Source organism: Indicator indicator, chromosome 2 (assembly GCF_027791375.1).
Source record: "Indicator indicator isolate 239-I01 chromosome 2, UM_Iind_1.1, whole genome shotgun sequence".
NCBI lineage: Eukaryota > Metazoa > Chordata > Aves > Piciformes > Indicatoridae > Indicator > Indicator indicator.
The window spans coordinates 36479215-36498417 of NC_072011.1; the positions used below are offsets into that span (position 1 = coordinate 36479215).

At 42.8% G+C, this 19203-nt stretch overlaps 1 protein-coding gene across 1 annotated transcript; it reads left to right on the plus strand.

Moving 5' to 3' along the window:
• Positions 1-3195: 3195 nt before the first annotated feature.
• Positions 3196-18550, plus strand: DESI2 (desumoylating isopeptidase 2). Its single transcript, XM_054392496.1, has 5 exons — positions 3196-3234; positions 10272-10344; positions 15814-15907; positions 16567-16708; positions 18317-18550. The coding sequence occupies exons 1-5, from the start codon at positions 3196-3198 to the stop codon at positions 18548-18550; spliced, it is 582 nt and encodes a 193-aa protein (XP_054248471.1).
• The last annotated feature ends 653 nt before the right edge of the window (positions 18551-19203 follow it).

Genomic DNA, 19203 nt, shown 5'->3' on the forward strand with positions numbered 1-19203 from the left:
CCTATCTTTTCAGTGTGAAAATGTATGCAACATTTCCAAGGGGCAACAGCTGATTCAGTTCCCTATAATGAGGAGCACAGTCCCCAGAGGGAGTATTTTATGTTCCTCAAGGTGCATGTGTGGGGGTGATATAGTATGTTTTACTTCTTTAACAAATGTTAATTCTATCTTTAAAGCATGTATTTGGATTTTATTTCCTCCCAAGTTTATTCTCTTCTTTATTATATGAAGGGTAAAAATACATGTTAGAATAGTCAAGAATCTCATTTGAATCTGAAAACATTTTTGCACTTCTAGCCAGAATTTTCTTACTGACAAGTTAAGATATCTTGTGAAGTTTATACAGTTAATGACAATTGTTCTGTTTGTCCTAAAATAAGTTTAATAAAGCTCCACAGGTAAATAGTTGAACTTTTCAAAATTAGTTTACTTGATGTTCAGAATTTATGAAGATTTTCCTAAATATTATAAAAATTGTAGCAATTTGGCATGAAGAATATGAGCATTTAAAATCATTTGTTACTGATTAATTTCACGATTCACACTGCAGTACAGATTGTACAACAAAATATTAAAGTCAGAAATCAACTTTGAAATTTCACCTCCAGTGAAAACAGTCTGTTCCTACTGAATGTGAAGTGAGCCCTCATTTTGAGAATGGTCCCATGGCCTGAAGCATACGTGAGAATCCTCCAGCTCCCACTTGAGCATTTGCACATCCGAGTTCCACCTTAGCTGTATGTATGCCAAATGCAGGAGACAGGAGGTGTGTAGCAACATCTGTGAGGGGTGTTCTGCATGTCTCTGTGACTCTAAGATGCCTTCACCTTCTCTAAGTTCTCTTTTGTGGCTGAAAATTTGTGTTCCTTTAATCTTGACTATTTCTACGTCTTTGAAAATTAAACTGACAATGGCATTTTCCATTAAGACAGGAAACCAGACTGCTCTTTAAGGGTGTTCCTTCCATACAAGGACAGGAAAATGTCATGGCGTACAACAAATATCATACTGATTGGTAAACAGTATTCTGGTTTGTGTTCTCTGAGAAAAATTTCCATGTTCCTATTACAGGTTCAAGCAGCTTGGCTTTCAGTTTTACAAGGCAGAAGTCCCTGGGTCCATACATTATACTTCTGTGGTAACAGTGCCCACTGCTGATCACTGCCCCTTTACCAAACTGCCAAACTGATCTTAGTATCCTGGAGTATTCCCATACCATACTCACTCTCCAAACTACTCAGATAAACACAAACTGCTATAAAACATACCATCTCTCTTCTGTCACTGCAGGCTAGAAGTTATGTTTTCCTCTTCTTTTTCTTTACAATACACAATGCATCTTGTACAGGAGGCAGGTTTGTTGCTTGTGAAGACAACAAACAGGAGAGACAAAGCCTGATTCACTAGAAGTCATTCCAGCACTCTATTTCTCTCTTCCAGTGAATGCATGCTCTAAGTTGGAAATGGAGTGCCTGCCTTTTCAGATAAGGTTTTTGACCCCTACAGTTTTTAAGAGTTCTATTTTCCTCAGTATTCACTAACATAGAAACTTTTCCTCATAAAACCTTCTGGTTTAATAATGACCAGCTTGTTTCCTAGCTGCCAGCCAAAAGAACAGATGAACAGAACACAGAGCAGTTACAGACATCCTGTCAAAAAGTTTACTGTTTTACTCGTTAAGTAAGGCATTAGTGCCAACAGTCCTCATATGGCTGCGGTGAGCCACACGTTCAATAGGTCAGTCTCTCAGGTATTTGAGTTTCATATTCTGACAACCAGTACCCTTTGGTAAGTTTTTTCAACACTATTTTCTTCTAACCAAAGATTACTCCCCAAAGTAGCAAATAAACTGATGGATTTTTACCTGTTTGCATCAGCTGTGCTATAGTACTGGATGGACAGAGCCATTCTGCACAAAAACACGACACCAGGGTGCAGGGGTCAGCAGCCAGAAGGGAGTTTTAGCTGACAGAGGGGCTAAACATCTGAACAACTGCATCCAGAAAGGATAGTGTAAGCCAGAACATCCCCGCGGCAGTACATCCTCCTTTTGTCTCAACGGTGCATCCACGGCCTGTCGTGAACTGCACCTTTCTAAAAGTGCTAAAAATAGTGCCTTTATAAAGCTGAACGTGCACCTCAGGTTAGCTGCTGGAAAAGAGAAAGCATCTGTTTTCCCGTTGACACTTTTACCGACTGCAATTTTGCTTTGCTATGGCCTGACAAGGTTACATATGAGGTTACTTTATGAGTATACTGCACATCTAAGGCGTTTGCAGCCTTTCAAGTGGCCATGCATTCAAAACGCTCAAACGTTAGTTCTGTAAAGCTAGCTCAACTCCCCATTCTTCACTGAACGGAAACATAAAATGGCGGTACTGGGGGATGCTCCCCAAATGGCCCGAACAAACCTTCCTGCCACTGGAAACTGAGAGCCTTGACGTACATGTGTGTCACGTTCAACATCAAACAGAGCAGCCTGCCAGAGCCCAGTAGGTGCGAAAGCGCTGCGCTATTTGCTTCGGCGCGGGCATAGCGTCTGCCAGCCCCGGCGATGAGTGCGAACCGCCGCCCGCCGTGGGCTCCGCCGCCCGCACCGGAAGTCTCCGTCCGCCTCACCTACCCGACACCTCCCCAGGGCGGACGGGAAAAAAGACGCGCACAGTGAGCAGCACACGAGAGTCTTGCCCTTTCCCGCGCTGCAAGTGTCATCGTCCGTCCCGGCAGCCGTAGCCAGCCGCGTTGCGCGCCGGGAGCTGTAGTTTGTGCTGGCCCAGGCCTTGCGGGAGGTGGGGGCGGGATCGCGAGGCTCCATTTTGTGCCCATTGGCGGCGCGGCTAGGCCGTCACGCGGCCCCGGCGGCGCCAACGCCAGGCAGGGCGCGAGCCGCTGCCCGCCTCGCCGCGCTTCTTCGCGCCGACCGGCGGCGGTCCGGGCCCGCGCCCGCTGTTCCCCCGCACCGCCCGGCCCCCGCCGCCGGCCGTGGGCTGAGCGCGTCTTCCGGGGGCGAGGCCCTGTCCCTCCGCGGCGGCGGCTCCATGGTGCCCGCCGCCCACCCCCGCCCCGCAGCAACAGGCAGGACGAGGAGGAAGCGGCCCCCGGGGGTCCCTAACGCTCCGCCGCCGGCGTGAGCAGCGCTGCCGCCGCCCAGTGGGAACGTCCAAGCGGGCGGGGGGCGCCCGCGGGCCGCCGGCGATGGCGAACCAGCTGGTGATTCTGAACGTCTACGACATGGTGAGCGCCCGGGCTAGCGCCAGGGGCCAGCCGCGGCGGCCAGGCCTGCCCGGCCCGGGGCCAATGGAGGCAGCGCGGCCCAGCACCTGTGCAGGCGGGCGGGGGTCCTGATCTTGCTCCCAGGAGAGCCGCGGCGTCTGCGGCGCGGAGCGTTCTGTGGGGGCAGGGATAGGGCGGAGGGGGCAGCGGACAAACTTTTTCTGCCTTTCTCCTATCTGTCCTTTCGTGAGTTGGCTCTGTGGGCTTCCGCCCGTGGGGGCGGTGGAACAGAAAAAATTACGAACCCGGGGCAGGGGCGACAATCTGGGACGTTTGTCAGTTTCTACAGATCCTTTATGACCAGCAGATGAAGTTTGCTGTGGTGCTGGGCCGGAGCTTCCAGTGACAGGTAGAACCACTGCCTGTCGCAGAGTAAGTGCTGCCCCTGCTGTGAGTTAGTAGCGAAAAGTGCATTTCCCCGAACTGTTCCTCCTCTGTTAATGCTCCCAGGGCACAGCAGGTGAGAGGCTCAGCCTTTCTTGCTTCTGAAAACTATAGAAGTGGCTGGCTTTCCATTAGTGCAGTAGTTTGGGATAACCACTGTCTCTGTAGGGTTAGGAGGTTTTTAGCTATGTGTCAGAAATGTTTATTTTTCTCTATATCAGAGTTTTGGAACTGTTTTGGTATGGATGGAACTTGGTAGAAATACAGAAATTGCTCCAGCTTGATTTGCAGTCCTATGAGCTCACCTTCCCACCTTTTGGGGCAGTCTTTCTGTGGCATCTACAGCAACTGTTGTATTAAGTTCAACTGGAAGCTGCTCAAGTGCCATGGTAACAAATGAGGTGTAAGTACCTGCACAGAAAAGGACTTGTGGATAAGTAATATTAAGAATATATTGTCCGTTAATGCGTTTCCATCCCTGGAAATTAGAACAAAGTATTACTGGTTTTCTGACTGTTTTTGAGTCTACTGATGCAAGGACAGTAAGATTGACAACTAACTTCGGGAAACTGTTTGCATTACTTAGAGTATTTTGGATAGGCTTTCCTACCACAACCACCACCATTTTACAGTGAACTTTTGGTGTTTTAAAAAGATGTAGGTCTGCGTAGGGTAGACTTTAGTCAGAAAACACAGCTTGCTTTCTTGTGAATACTCAGGCCTAAATGCTAGAATATTTAATAGCAATCAATAGGAAGCTAACCGTCTTGGAATTAAAATTATTTATGAGATTATATGAACTAGCCTGATATCCTAATACTTACAGAAATCAATGTCCCTCTCAAAGGATTTTTAAGTATTTCTTACCCTCCTGTATGTCAGTTCTGTCTCCAGCACATATAAGTCTGTTACTGCTTTGGTTTTCCTTCATTGCAGAGGATGAAGTGAGACTGGAGACAGGGGCAGTCTCTTTACAGTGATTTTTCTGAGAGAAAGGGAAAATAAAATAAAATAGCAGCAGGGGGGTCTTTTGCTCACTTGGTTGAGCTCATACATGTTACTGATAAGACAAAAGGTCTTATGTCTTATTTATACTAGACTTGGGGGAAGGATGCTCTCTTGCATGGATATGTGTGACTTCTCTGGACTACCGTTCGAAAATACACATTGGAGAAGCTCTTAGCATGAAAAGAGATGGCTTTATGTACATGTTTGTACAAAGAAAGAAGTAGGACTTAAGTTTCAGGACTCTTTTATATAAGGTAGTATCTTTGAAGTCAGGGTTTGATGCACTTGCGACTCACTAGGAAGGCAGACCGAGTGTTCTCACAACAACTTGCTTAAGCTATGCCAAGAGTTGCCTGCACGCAGTTCACAGGCAGGCTGTGAAAACTAACAGAATGGACTGTCCACCTATGTAAGTGCCTGCCTGGAAAGGAATGCCATGGTTTGTGAGAAAATCATTGCTGTGATGATGGCACTGGTGGGGTGTGACTTCAGCATGCCCTTTCTTTTTTCTTGTGATGATCTACTTTTTCATTCACATGGTTCTCCTTCATCTCTTGCTCTTTAGATGTCTTTGCAACCCATATCCTGCTTTTAACTCCAGAGTTGAGTTACTGTGATCAGTTTTACTCCAGCCATCCTAAGGAAGGCTGACATTTGACAGGACAAGAGGGGGAAACAAGTAACAGAAAGGTTGTGCTCATAAAAACTAGAGTTATATTTTTACTTAGGCCTTCTTGGGGGACTCACGGTCCTTTTGTGATTAGTGGGATTCTGCATGCATCAAGAAGTAGCATAGTCTCTAAAGCCGCTGTGGAAGGAACTTGCGGTTAAAAAGAAGCATGCAATTTATTTGCAGATGTTTGATCACATGTACGGATTTTTCTTGTGCATTAGTCTGCAGTTGTGGTATTTGTTGAAGCTGTACATGACCACAAATTATATATAGCAAAAGCTGAGATTGCTGGCCAAGAGTATTGCTATATCCTACTTCATCTGTTTGTTTTGTAATGCCTGTATCAGTTGAGCATTAGAAAAACAGATTTTCTTTAAACCGGAAAAAAAAGTAAGGTTCTTATTGTGTCTGGAAAACTGTCAATATCAGCGTACACCCAGCGTCAAAGTCTTCCACTTATGTCCATTTTAAACTTGTTTGAGGCAGGAGATTAAACTAAAGCTGTACTTTCATGTTGCATAGCTTTTACATTACTGCATGTAGACAGCCTGCTGAAATCAAGGATGCAGTGTTGTTTGGGTACACTAAGAATTGGGGGGAGAAGGAAAGAGTCTTCCTAGTAGCTGTTCTGAAGTTTGGTTATTCATCACATCCTGACAACTGTGTGTTGAGACAGCAACAAGTTTACTGTTTGCTTCTGACATCACATGCCACTTGGAGGTGGATTTGGGGTTTTGCCTAGCTTAGATTTTTAGATTTTGTTTCTCTTTTTGGAACAAGAGACTACTGTTAATCACCTGGTTGACAGAATCAAAACTACTATAATGCAACAGTCATACGAACAGCTGTATTTTAACATGAGTGCTTTAGCCTGAGTGCTAAGTGTAGTTTAATTTCCCAGACAGCTGCTCAGGCTTGCAGGGGAATGCTAGGTGACCTTGCTACTGCTGAAACTACTTACAGGAGTGAGTTGGTTGGGTTTGGAGCGTTTACCCTTTCATTGTCCTTAGGGCTTCAAAAAGCAAAAATATTTGATAAAACTGATGGGTGAGGGCGTCGTGTGTGTGTTGTGGGAGAAAGGAGACTTGTAAAGTACTGGTAACTTTACAGAGGGGAGAGAAGCTGAAGGGTGTATTCATAATCTGCATCTCATGCCTTTGAAAATTTTTTATGATCATTAACAGGGTAGGGTGAAGACTTTGATACATCATGTTTTGAGAACCTCAATACTTTATAGTTTCCTCTTAACTAACTGCTATTTTTAGGAGTCTAGCTTTTTGTGTGTGTGCAGAGTAGCATGGCTTTTTTTTTTTCCCTTGTCACATATAAATATCTAAAGTATTAACATAAATGAAATCTCTGAAGAAGGTAATGAAGATATTTTTGACGCACTGGGATACTCTTTCATTTCAGTCATGACTTCATTGTGCACACAAAAATACTTCGCTAATATTTTTGTGTGATAGTTGCATTAAATTCTTGTTTTAGAAGACTGACTTTTTGCAAGATACTGAGGATATGGGATTGTGCTTGTATACAATCTACTATGGTGGAACTTCTATCAAGACTGCATGAAGGGGATGCAGTTTGTTTAATGGGCGCTTAGATGTAGCTTTTGGGATCGGTTCGGGATTGTAGAACTTGGGGCATGTTACTGAACCAACAAGCACATTCACACACTCTCTCTCAAATTTAATCTGCAATCTTTATTTTGTAAATTGTATGTAATGTTTTCATCTGTATCCAAACTCAGCATACTTTAAGTTGCATTTGTCCAACGTTTCTTTTTTCAGTGAGATAAGGCATTTTGTTTGATGAGAAAATGTGACCAACCTTCCAATAGCTGATCCGGATTAAGTAATAATTAGATATAATTACAGTTCCCAGGGAAAAAGTAATTATGCCTTATTGAAATTCTTTTGTCTCCAAATAACCTACTCTCTTCTTCCTGGAAATACTGAATGAAGTACCATCTTGCTTTAGGCACTTCTTCCAAAGTTGCTGACTTTTGTTTAATTTGCTACCAGTGCTCAGGCTTTGTAGTCTAGTGAATCCCATGTATTTAGGTGCCACCAGCAAGGAGGAGTGTGTGCTTTAAATAGCACTGGACGTGGTGAGCACCTTGTTGGAGCAGCTTTCCATTGCATTTCTATGCTTTGGTATGCATTGATGGAGGAGGGTTGGTGACCTGCATTTCTGTTCTCTCACTGTGCCTTGCATTAGATTTCATGGAGTTGTTGGAGGGGAGAAGTGTGATGTTTGTTTATTTATTTATTTTCTTTCTTTCTTTTCTTTTTTTATTCTTCCCATTTTTTTTTTCCTGCCTGAACGGGATATGTTGTGTAACTTCTGTTCCATTTAAGAGATCCAATGTATATGTGATGTGTAAGTTATTTGGAATTCAGAAGCTGAACCCAGTGTTTTCTGGCCAAATGGGTGTCCAGCAGAGAAGAGAGAAGCACCAGGGATGCTCTCTAGCTCAGTTCTACATTAGGTTCATTTGGATACATCTCCTCATTAAACAAACACACTTTAATCCTATACTAACAAGCCTGTGTTGAAGGTACTTACAGTTTTGACAATAAATATAAACCTAAAACTGTTTTGAAAGCCGGTAAATTGTGAGGTAGGACTAGCTTCAAAGCTGAAACAGGTTTATGAAGTAGCTCTTCCATTTTCCTGGGGGCTTTGATTTCAGTTCAGTGAACAGAATCCATGTTTTCTTTATGCTCACATATCCATTCAGTGAGGTAGTCTGAAACATCCTTCTCTTTCCTTCCTCTCTTCTGTTTCTCTCCCTCTGCTATGTCTTTCTACGAGGTAAATCTAACCTAGATATTTATAACCTAATATATTTTTGCATGTAGCTTGATGGTACAGACTAGCTCTCTGCTCTTTTCTGGGGGGAGGAAGGAAAGAACTGTGAAGCCCTCTAAATAGACTAAGGTGATAATTTAGTATAGTCATCTGTACCCCACTAGCTAACAGCAATGCACTGACAAAGCTAGAAATTAAAGCAAAGGCTAAAGTTCAGTCTTAAGCAAAATTTGTCCTCAGCTCTCAGTGAGCCTTAACTTTATAGGCAGTAAAACCTGTCTTCTGGTAATTCATGCTGACAAAATTTCCCACAACTGACATGTCTGTAGAAAAGAACATTAAATCCTCAGCATCTTGTTACCCAGATGGTCCTTTGTGTTCTGTGGCTGCTAGCATAATTGTGAATTTTACTCTGGAAAAGTCATGATGTTTGGCAGCTGCTACTAACTGAATCTGGGGGACCATTTATTTTAGCTTTAATGATACTTAGAATAAAGATGACTGTAAAAGCCAAACATATCTTTATCTCATGCCTGAAAATTTGTAACTCTTGGCCTGACTTGCTCTTTTTGTCATTGAACTTGTCTTGATTTTCACTGGTAGCTTCTCAATCCAGACTTCAGTGTATCTGCATTGGAACAAAACTAGCTCAGAAATGCACATTACACACCATAATGTTTGTAGTGGTCCTGTAAATTACGCACTAACTCCAGCTAGCCCATCTTAAAGTGTGACATCTGTAACCTTTTTACATTTTTATCATCAGTTGTACTGGTTTAATAGTGACTTCACATCAGAAAGCCTTTATGTGAAAAGGTTGTGTAAAGAAAATAGCTGCTTTTTCTTTCTTTTTGCTAAACAGCTATTACTTTGCTGGGGGTCCTACCTCAGTCTGTATTCTGCCTGAGAGATGACTTTTTCAAGTCTCCTTTGTAGAAGCTCAAAGGGCTGCCCTTTGGGACCAGATCATCCAGGAGAAAAGAGCCCACTATTGGAGTAAATGGCAAAATAATGCTTTCTTTGTATTTTGAGAGGCTTTTCCTGCTAGCCTATTCCAGTTTTAAGAACATAACTGAGGCTTGCCTTTTTTTTTTTTCTTTTTAAGCCTTTGAATTTCCATTTTATCTGTGTCACTTGAAACTTTTTACTGCTTGGAGACTGATATTTTGAAGGTGGTGATGAAGCCAAGGAAATACAGTAATTCTGAGGTTTTCTCTTTCCAAAACTGTGCATCTTTAAAGTCTTGAGGATAATAGTTAGCTCCTGACAGGCACTCAGTGGTGAAAAAAGAAAAGACGAAGCACTAGAGGAAGGGAGGAAAGGAGGGGGTTTCTTCTTTTTTTGTTTGTTTGTGGTTTTATTTTGGGGGGTTTTGTTTGTGGTTTTGGTTTGGGGGTGTTGGTTTTTTTGTTTGGTTGTTTGTGGTTTTTTGTTTTGTGGTTTTTTTATAACTTCCTGGTTTCTTTTTGAAATACAGTTATTTGTTGGCTACAACAGAAGCGATATACTGGAAACAGTGTTAGACCTATGCAAAAGATTTATACCTGATGTATGGTGATACATACATCAGGAGCCTGGAGAGAGCTTAGTTTCTTTTATGGTGACCACCAATTGAGTATTCAAAGGCAAAATATACTAAGGTAATTTTAGTTTGGTTTACTCTCTCGTGTTTTTCTGGTCATAACCATGAATGTGGTCATTGGTATAAATGACAGTTGCTGTGTTTGTATTACACTCCTACATTCTGATGTTATTAAAAAAAAAAAAAAAGCTTATGTAGAATAACTACACTTGATTCTAGAACGTATTCCACCTAAGTGAAAACTTGTAACTCGGTGACAAATTGAAAGCTGATAGAGATTTCTCCCAGTTCCAGCCTCCTTGGTTGACAGACATTGACAGCAGTAACGCACCAGGGCAGAACCTCATGGCATTAACTCACTGTATGCAGTTGGGGAATTTTAACAGTGTGTTCTGCTCTCATAAAATGGGTTGTGTGGTTTGTTGTAGGACTTCATGCTTTTGGTGTGCAAGACGAATATGTGTGAGTCTGCTATCAGAAGGCAAATCCCTAATGGAAACAAGAGTCTTTTTTTGTTTTCTTCTTTTCTTTCAGTATTGGATGAATGAATATACTTCTTCCCTTGGAATTGGAGTGTTCCATTCGGGTATAGAGGTGTATGGCCGAGGTATGTACAAGAGAAACATAACTTATTTTCTGGTAATGCTATTATTTAAAAAACATTCTTCAGGTCATATGGAAAGTTTGTCTTCTTAAAACTGATCATCAGTTTTCTCTTAAAGTTCTCATCTCTTCTGCCTATTGAAAAAAACCTCAGATACAAATGATCTGGTAGTCATCTTGAATTCTTGTATAAAGCTATGCAGATATGAAAAAGTGTGTAATTTATTCAGCTAGGCATAGAAATTATTATTTTAGGTTTTGAAATGCTTATTGTTAAAACAAATGTATGCTTCATGTAAGCATGGTCGAATTGTTTCCTCAGTATCTGGCCAGCATTTAGTGCAAGGAGTTAATTTTCAACTACAGAAGCAAGTCTGTTGCAGATAGGCACCTAAAACTGCATGATGCTCAGGAAAAACTGTCTATTCCTTACTTATAGGTTGGTTTGTTTTCAAGAGACAGTTTCTTTTAAAGGGGGTGTCATGCATATTGTTTACAAAAGATACACTTGTGATAAATACATCAATACATTAGTTTTGCTAAATAGGTGGTTCTTGGGGATGCAGCTTCATGATCTGTTCAGACCACTTTGAATTTCCCTTACTGCCAGAAGATATTTCTGAGCATGATCACAGAATCAACCAGGTTGGAAAAGACCTCTGAGATTTTCAGGTCCAACTTATTACCTAACACCTCCTGACAACTAAACCATGGCTCCAAGTGCTGCAGCCAGTCTTTTTTTTAATACCTCCAGGGATGATGACTACACCACCTCCCTGGGCAGCCCATTCCACTGGCCAATTACTCTTTCTGTGAAGAACTTTCTCCTCACCTTAAGCATAAATTTCCCCTGGCACAGCTTGATGCTGTGTGCCCTTGTTCTGCTGCTGGTTGCCTGGGAGAAGAGACCAACTCCCACCTGTCTACACCTCCTTTCAGGTAGTTGTAGAGAGCAATAAGGTCTCCCCTGAGCCTCTTCTTCTTCAGGCTAACCAGCCCCAGCTCCCTCAACCTCTTCTCTTAGGGCTTGTGCTCGTTGCCCTTCTCTGGACATGTTCAAGCATCTCAATGTCCTTCTTAAATTGAGGAGCCCAGAACTGGACACAATACTCAAGGTGTGGTCTAACCAGTGCTGAGTACAGGGGCAGAATGACTTCCCTGCTCCTGCTGGCCACACTATTCCTGATACAGGCCAGGATGCCATTGGCCTTCTTGGCCACCTGGGCACACTGCTGGCTCATGTTCAGCCTACCATCAACCAGTCACCCCAGGTCCCTTCCTGCCTGGCTGCTCTCCAGCCACTCTGTCCTCCACCTGTACCCCTGCATGGGGTTGGTGTGGCCAAAGTGCAGAACCTGGCACTTGCACTTGTTAAATGCCATCCTGTTGGACTCTGCCCATCTGTCCACCCTGCCAAGGTCCCTCTGCAGAGCCCTCCTACCCTCCAACAGATCGACACCTGCCCCTAGCTTGGTGTCATCTGCAAACTTACTAATGGTGGACTCAATCTCCTCATCCAGATCATCAATAAAGATATTGAACAGAATTGAGCCTAACACTGGTCCGTGAGGGACACCACCAGTGACAGGCTGCCAGCTGGCAGTGGCACCATTCACCACCACTCTCTGGGCTTGGCCCTCCAGCCAGTTCTTAACCCAGTGTGGAGTGTTCCTGTCCAAGCCACAGGCTGACAGCTTGGCCAGGAGTTTGCTATGGGGGATGGTGTCAAAGGTCTTGCTGAAGTCCAGGTAGACTACATCCACAGCCTGCCCCACATCCACCAGATGGGTCACCTGGTCATAAAAGGAGATCAGGCTGGTCAGGCAGGACCTGCCCCTCCTGAATCTGTGTTGGCTGGGCCTGATCCCTTGGCCATCCTGCAGGTGTGCTTTGATTGCCTTCAAGATGATCTGCTCCATAATCTTGCCTGGCACTGAGGTCAGGCTGACAGGCCTGTAGATTCCCTGGCTCCTCCATCCAGCCCTTCTTGTGGATGGGCATCACATTGGGCAGCGTCCAGTCATCTGGGACCTCTCCAGTGAGCCAGGACTGGTGGTAAATGATGGACAGTGGCTTAGCCAGCTCATCTGCCAGCTCTCTCAGTACTCTTGGATGGATCCCATCTGGTCCCATGGACTTGTGAGTATCCAAGTGGCTCAGCAAGCCTCTAACTGCTTCCTCATGGATTTCAGGGGGACTATACTGCTCCCTGACCCCATCTACCAGTTCAGGAGCCCAGTCATCCTGAAGTCCTCCTGCCTTGCTGTTGAAAATTGAGGCAAAGAAGGTATTTAGTACTTCTGCTATTTTCCTCATCTTCAGTTACAATATTCCCCTCCAAGTCCAATAAAGAGTGGAGGTTCTTCTTGCCTCTCTTTTTACCATTAATATATTTACAAAAATGCTTTTTATTGTCCTTCACAGAAGTGGTCAGTTTGAGTTCTAACTGGGCTTTTGCCTCTCTAATTTTTCTCCTACAAGATCTAACAACATCCTTAAACATATCTCGAGTTGCCTCCCCCCCTTTCCAAAGGTGACACACCCTCTTTTTTCCCTTAATTCCTTCAAGAGATGCTTGCCCATCCAGGCCAGTTGCCTTCCCCAGCAGCTCATCTTTTGGCACATGGGCACAGCCTGTTCTGTGCCTTCAAGAGTTCCTGTTTGAAGTAGCTCCAACCATCCTGGACCCCTTTGTTCTTAAGGGCTGCTACCCAGGGTACTCTCTGGGTTAGTTGCTTAAATAAGCTGAAGTCTGCCCTCCAGAAGTCCAAAGTAAGGATTTTGTTGTTGCTCCTCCTTGTTTGTCTGCAAATTAAGAACTCCACTATTTCGTGATAGCTGCACCCTAGACAGCCTCCTACCATCACATCTCCCACCAGTCTTTCTCTATTTGAGAACAACAGGTCAAGCAGGGCCTGACCCCTGGTAGGCTCACATAACATCTGTGTCAAGAAGCTGTCCTCCATACACTCTAAGAACCTTCTGGACTGCCTCCTCTCTGCTGAGTTAAGTTTCTAGCACATGTCTGGCAGGTTAAAGTCACCCACAAGGACTGGTGATCTTGAGACAACCTCTAGCTGCTTGTAGAATACTTCATCTACCTCTTCAGCATGGTTGGGTGGCCTATAACAGACTCCAACCAGGATGTTAGCCTTCCCTCTCATTTTTACCATTAGGCACTCAATCCATTCATCCTTAACCTCAAGTTATGTGGCATTGAGAGTTTCCCTAATATACAGGACCACCTCTCCTCCTCTTCTGCCTTGCCTGTCTCACCTAAAGAGTTTAGAATCATAGAATCAGTCAAGGTTGGAAGGGACAGTGCAACAATGAGAGACTCAGGATCAGTTAAAAGAGACTTCAGGACCTTAGAGCAACTGCTAAAGGGATCAGGAGCTCAAGTTGTGTTCTCCTCTGTCCCTTTAACATCAGTGATGGATGAGGGAATATATAGGAAGAGCCAACAGGTCAATTCATGGCTCCAGGACTGGTGTCATTGACAGGGGTTTGGGTTCTGCAATCACGGCTTGGTTTACAAGGCACCAGAGCTGCAAACAACTAATGGGATGCACTTGTCCCAGAGGGGCAAGAGGATCCTGGATCAGGAGTTGGCAGGGCTCATTGATAGGGCTTTAAACTAGATTTGAAGGGGGAAGGGGTTAATAGCCTCCTGCTGGCTTGTGACAAATAGCGTGGCAGCTCTCCACAGGCAGAGAGATGGAGAGCTAGTAAGAGCTCTCAACTTGCTGTCCTGGGGCAAGCCAGGGATGATCCAGTGCAGTGCTCCAGTCGTGAGTCGTCCCATCATGTTTTTGTAATGGCAACTACATCATAGTTCTCCTGGTGTACCAAGGCTTCCAGTTCCTCTTGTTTGTTACCCATACTGTGTGCATTGGTGTACATGGACTTCAGCTGGGCTGCTGAGTCCACCACTGACTCAAGTTTACCTCCCTCTGTCTCCTCTCTGCAGAGACTGGTTTTATAATCCATCCCCTTCAAACCTAGTTTAAAGCCCTCTCAGTGAGCCCTGCCAACTCTTGTGCCAGAGTCCTTCTGCCCTTTCTAGATAGATTCAGCCCATCTAGGTCCAGCAGGTCAGGTGCAGTGAAAATTGCCCCATGATCAAAGAACCCAAAATGCCGCTACCGTCGCCGGCCCTTGAGCCATTTGTTGATAACGTGGGTTCTCCTGGTCCTGTCAGTGTACACGCCTGCCACTGAGGGAACTGAGCAGAACACCACTTGAGCTCCTGCCCCATCAATCAATTGACTGAGAGCCTTGAATTCATTTTTGATTGTAGCATAGGCTCAGCCATATACTGCTTAGCAGTACAATAATGTTCTGAGGTGATAGTGTTGCTAAAAGTAGTTCATTTAAAGAAGAAAAATCTATTTTTTTTGGAATGTGTTTGGAGGTGAGGGGAAGCGTGGCATGCGATCCAAAGACCAGGTTGCACAATAGATGCTGCAACTGCTCTAACAGTCACTTTGTAACTGGGTTTGCGAACAAGGAAACGACAAAATACAATCAATGCTTAAAATTTCTTTTAACCCAAACCAGAAGGACCTGACTCTTAATAGGACTGTGCCTGAAAGCCAGTTCTTGAGCTGTACCAAATGCATGTGCCTCCCATGCTGTTCAGATTATAACAACTCTTTCATCCAGCAACTCATACCCCTGCTAAAACAATGACTTGCATTTTTCAAAGTACATCAAACTTTATTTATTAACCTGTTGTAAAAATGATTATCTGCAGAGCTGAATGCCAGACTTGGATGATGTGTTAAGAGTTCTGAGGAAAGGAAGCTTGAAGTCATGCTTACAGCTTTTTATTGCACTCAGGATGTGGCTTGCTGCATTATCTTAAAGACACAGAAGGAAGCTAAAGCACACCATGACATTTTCCTGTGCTGCAAGTGCTTATACTAGCAGATGCTACATGTAGACTGCACATGTATGCACTGATTTATTTTCTTGTTATAGTCAAGAACTTTGGATAATTGAACTTTTGGAAATCAGGAAATTAAAATTATTTAGGCTACTACTCACTGCTGCACTTACCACTGTGGTGTGCACTGAACAGAATCTCTATCAGATCTTTGATGCAGCACTTTGAATCCTTAAACTCTTAAGTATGTAAGTCACCTTTTAAAGACAAGCATGTATAAAGAACATTAGTAAGACTTACAAGTTTAATTGTAAGTCCTCACTTACACAATGAAAACAATATATACTTACTATAAACTTGATTCAAGTTAAACCTGTACACTAACATAGGAAATTTTTTTTTTTTGTCCCTTGGGTTGACTAGTAACTAGTGAAACTATTTATTCCCAGCTTCTTGGATTTGTTACCCCTGTAAATAAAATGTCTGCTTTCTAGCTTTAGATTCTTGTGATACCAACTAGTGAGGTCTGCTGTTCTTTACTGTCATTGTATGCCAGTTCTGTGAAATCTGAGCTTTCTGTTTCAGAATTTGCCTATGGTGGTCATCCGTACCCTTTTTCTGGAATATTTGAAATTTCACCAGGAAATGCTTCTGAGCTAGGAGAGACATTTAAATTTAAGTAAGAAAAATACCTATTTTCTTCCTTTTGAGAAGTATTAAAAAGACATTTATTTTTGAAGAGAGATGTGTTGAAGGATACTACAGGTTTTCTGACTTTCTGAGAAATTAGTGTGTTTACTTAAAAATGAAATATGGACAGAGTGATAAGACAGGCTGCAACATAGAACATTATTTTTAGGATACCATTAAATTCCCTAAATGTGGACAAATTATGTGGGTTTGTGGCTAGTTTTTGTTATTTGTACAGTATTTACAACAGGGTAATTTTTTCAAGGCAAAAGTTGAAAACTGTGGCTGTTCAGGGCTTCCCCATGTCTCTCTTCTGCTTTCTCAACTGTGATTGCCTTGACCTGCATTATAAGCTCTTACCTGTTCTTACCTGTCTCTACTATCCTTTGGAGAGTAGGGGAAAATACATCCAGTGCTTGACAAAGTTGCAAAGAACTTCAGTGAGCTGCATGTGGGTGATCAGCAAGGAAATACTCTCTCATGATAAAGATAAAAGTAGTACTGTAAAATGGAATAGAAAGAATCTGTTAGTCTAGGAGGGCAGAAAGATCTCACTATGCACAATGGGGTGACCTTTGAGCAATGTATAAACAGTAATTAATCTGTATCATGGAAGGCTGATCACCATCTACTCTCTTTCTCTTCTAGAGAGGCTGTGGTTCTAGGCAGCACTGATTTCATGGAAGATGACATAGAAAAAATAGTAGAAGAGCTTGGAAAAGAATTCAAAGGAAATGCTTATCACCTAATGCACAAAAACTGCAATCACTTTTCTTCAGCTCTGTCTGAGGTAAACAAACACAAAGGTCTGTAGAAAAGTGCTTCCTGGGTGGCTACAGTTCTATCTCCTCCTTGTCCTTTGGAATGTTTGATCAAATTTCAAACTGTTATCCAACTGTAATCTCTGTGCCTTGTGCACGTGTCACCATTTTTCACATTTTGTCTTTATAGCCAAAGCACAATGTTTTACTGTCAAAAATGCTAAATAGTGTTGTCATACATAGTTTGTGTTTGAGTAGGAGTGTATTCCTAGTTGAGAGACCTAGTAAGTGAAGTACTAATAGGATTTCAAAATCATTTCATATGCTTGAGAGATCACTACTGAAGATAGAACCACATGTTATTTTTATCAGTATTTCCCCTCAGAGCCATCACACTGAAAATAATTCTTGAAGTCGTGACCTACTGTTAAAGAATAAAAAGGCACTGAAGTCTCACACTGTTAGTCTTCAATGATAAGCTTGAGAAGCTTTTGTCAAGTTACTGGTCTGCCAGCACCTGCATCCTGGTCATGTAACCTGGTGAACATGAAAAGTATTTGACTCTGGAGTTGAATGAGCCTTGCTTTTTCATCTCAGATCTGTTTTAATGTCATTGGTTTGTCAATATCATTGAATGCCTGATCAGTCATGTATCAACACCAGGGAATGGGTCACAAACAAGCAACCCAGGGCAAAGAGAGGAATGGTGATTGTGATTTTTATCAGTAGTTAGCATTTTGTGCTTGAGAATTTATTTTAATGTTTCACTGAAGCACACCAAAGAAAGGGTGGCTATTTTTTCCATGGTGAACTTCCATAAAACTTGTTTGGTTTGGTTGGTTGGTTTTTGTTTCTTTCAAAATAATTAACGGCAAGCTTACTGTGTAGCCTGTGTGGAGACTGTTTGAGCTTTGAGTGGTACAGGAAAATTTTGAGATGATGCACTGGAGTAAGTAATACCAGAAGTGAATGTGGAAATAGCTAAGTAAAACAGCTCACTCCTTTAATAATGACAGTGAAACCATTTAGTGACCAATGTGCAGCAAAACCAAGTATTTAATGCAGCTTTATGTATTTCTGAGGAGATAACTAGCTTTGCATTGCATAGCAGCCAGTGAACCTAAGTGTGTATGCTTGGCTTGTGGGCTGTTAAATAGTGATGTCTTGAGCAAAGTTATCAGAGGCCACCACAGTAAATAGCTTCAGCTGTATGCACAACTCACATAACCACAGTATTAACACTGACATCTTGACTGCTTGATTTCAGGGTCTGTTTCTGAGGAATAGGCAGTGAAAAGAAACCATACCTTAAGTCATTTCTGTGTCTTTATAGAAGTTAATAAAAGACAGTGAGGTGGTTAGACTTTTTAGGGCTTGTTACAAAAAAAAAAAAAAGTGTAGAACCATGAATCAAGCTCTCTCAATGGAAAACAGGTCTCCTTGTGTGACACTGGATGCTGCTTTTATTGATGGATAAAGTTGTCCTGATGCAGCTAACTTGAGTGCTTCTTGACTGTTGTTTGTGATACATAAATAGTACGACTGCTGCACCCTTTCCTTTTTATTTATAGTACTGTGTTTTTGTTACTGCTGAATCTAGAAGACAAATTAATCCTTTTTTTTCCCTTTCCGCCTAGATTCTGTGTGGAAAAGAGATTCCACGATGGGTGAATCGCCTTGCCTACTTCAGCTCTTGTATACCATTTCTCCAGAGCTGCCTGCCGAAGGAGTGGCTAACTCCCGCAGCCCTCCAGTCCAGCGTTAGCCAGGAGCTACATGATGAGCTGGAGGAAGCTGAGGATGCCGCAGCATCAGCTTCTTTGGCAAGCTCAGCATGTGGGTCTAGAACTGGTCGCCACACCAAATTATAAGTCCTCCTCCAAAGTAACAAATGGTTTGAAATACTGAATTTTGATTTCTCCAGCAATTGACTTCCTGACAGAACATGAGAGCTGACTCTAGAAGATTGTTTTTTATGCAAAAAAGGCTCTCATCAGCCACTGTTTCAGCTCAGGATTATGTAGTGAAAAGAATTGCTGGGAGAAAAGGGAGGGATTTTGTGTCAAGCCACCCTTTTCATTTTCACCTGTTTGGTAGACCTGCGTTAGCTTAACATCTTGTATAAAGCGGAACTGAAATTATTTGTTTACAGTATTGTGTACTGCTGTTTACAAGTCCTGTAAGGACTCCTGCCACCCTGAAAGAAGAGAGAATTTAACTGTTGGTATAACTCAAAAGCAGTGGTATCATACCCTGGATGAACTCTCCCTTTGGTTTTCAAGATTTAAGGCAGGTGAACATTAAATTTCTGAGAAAATGCCAGGAACTGCTGAATACTATATATGTGAACAGGGTACTGTGCACTTAAAGTGGCTGATGTAAACACATAGATTCCAGGATGTAGGGAGACTGGTTTTGTCTAAGATCTGTTACTAGAATTATGGCCTCTACATTAATGAAACTGTGGATTTTTGCACATATGAAGGGAAATTTCTGTCTCATTACAATGCACATTGATCCTCCT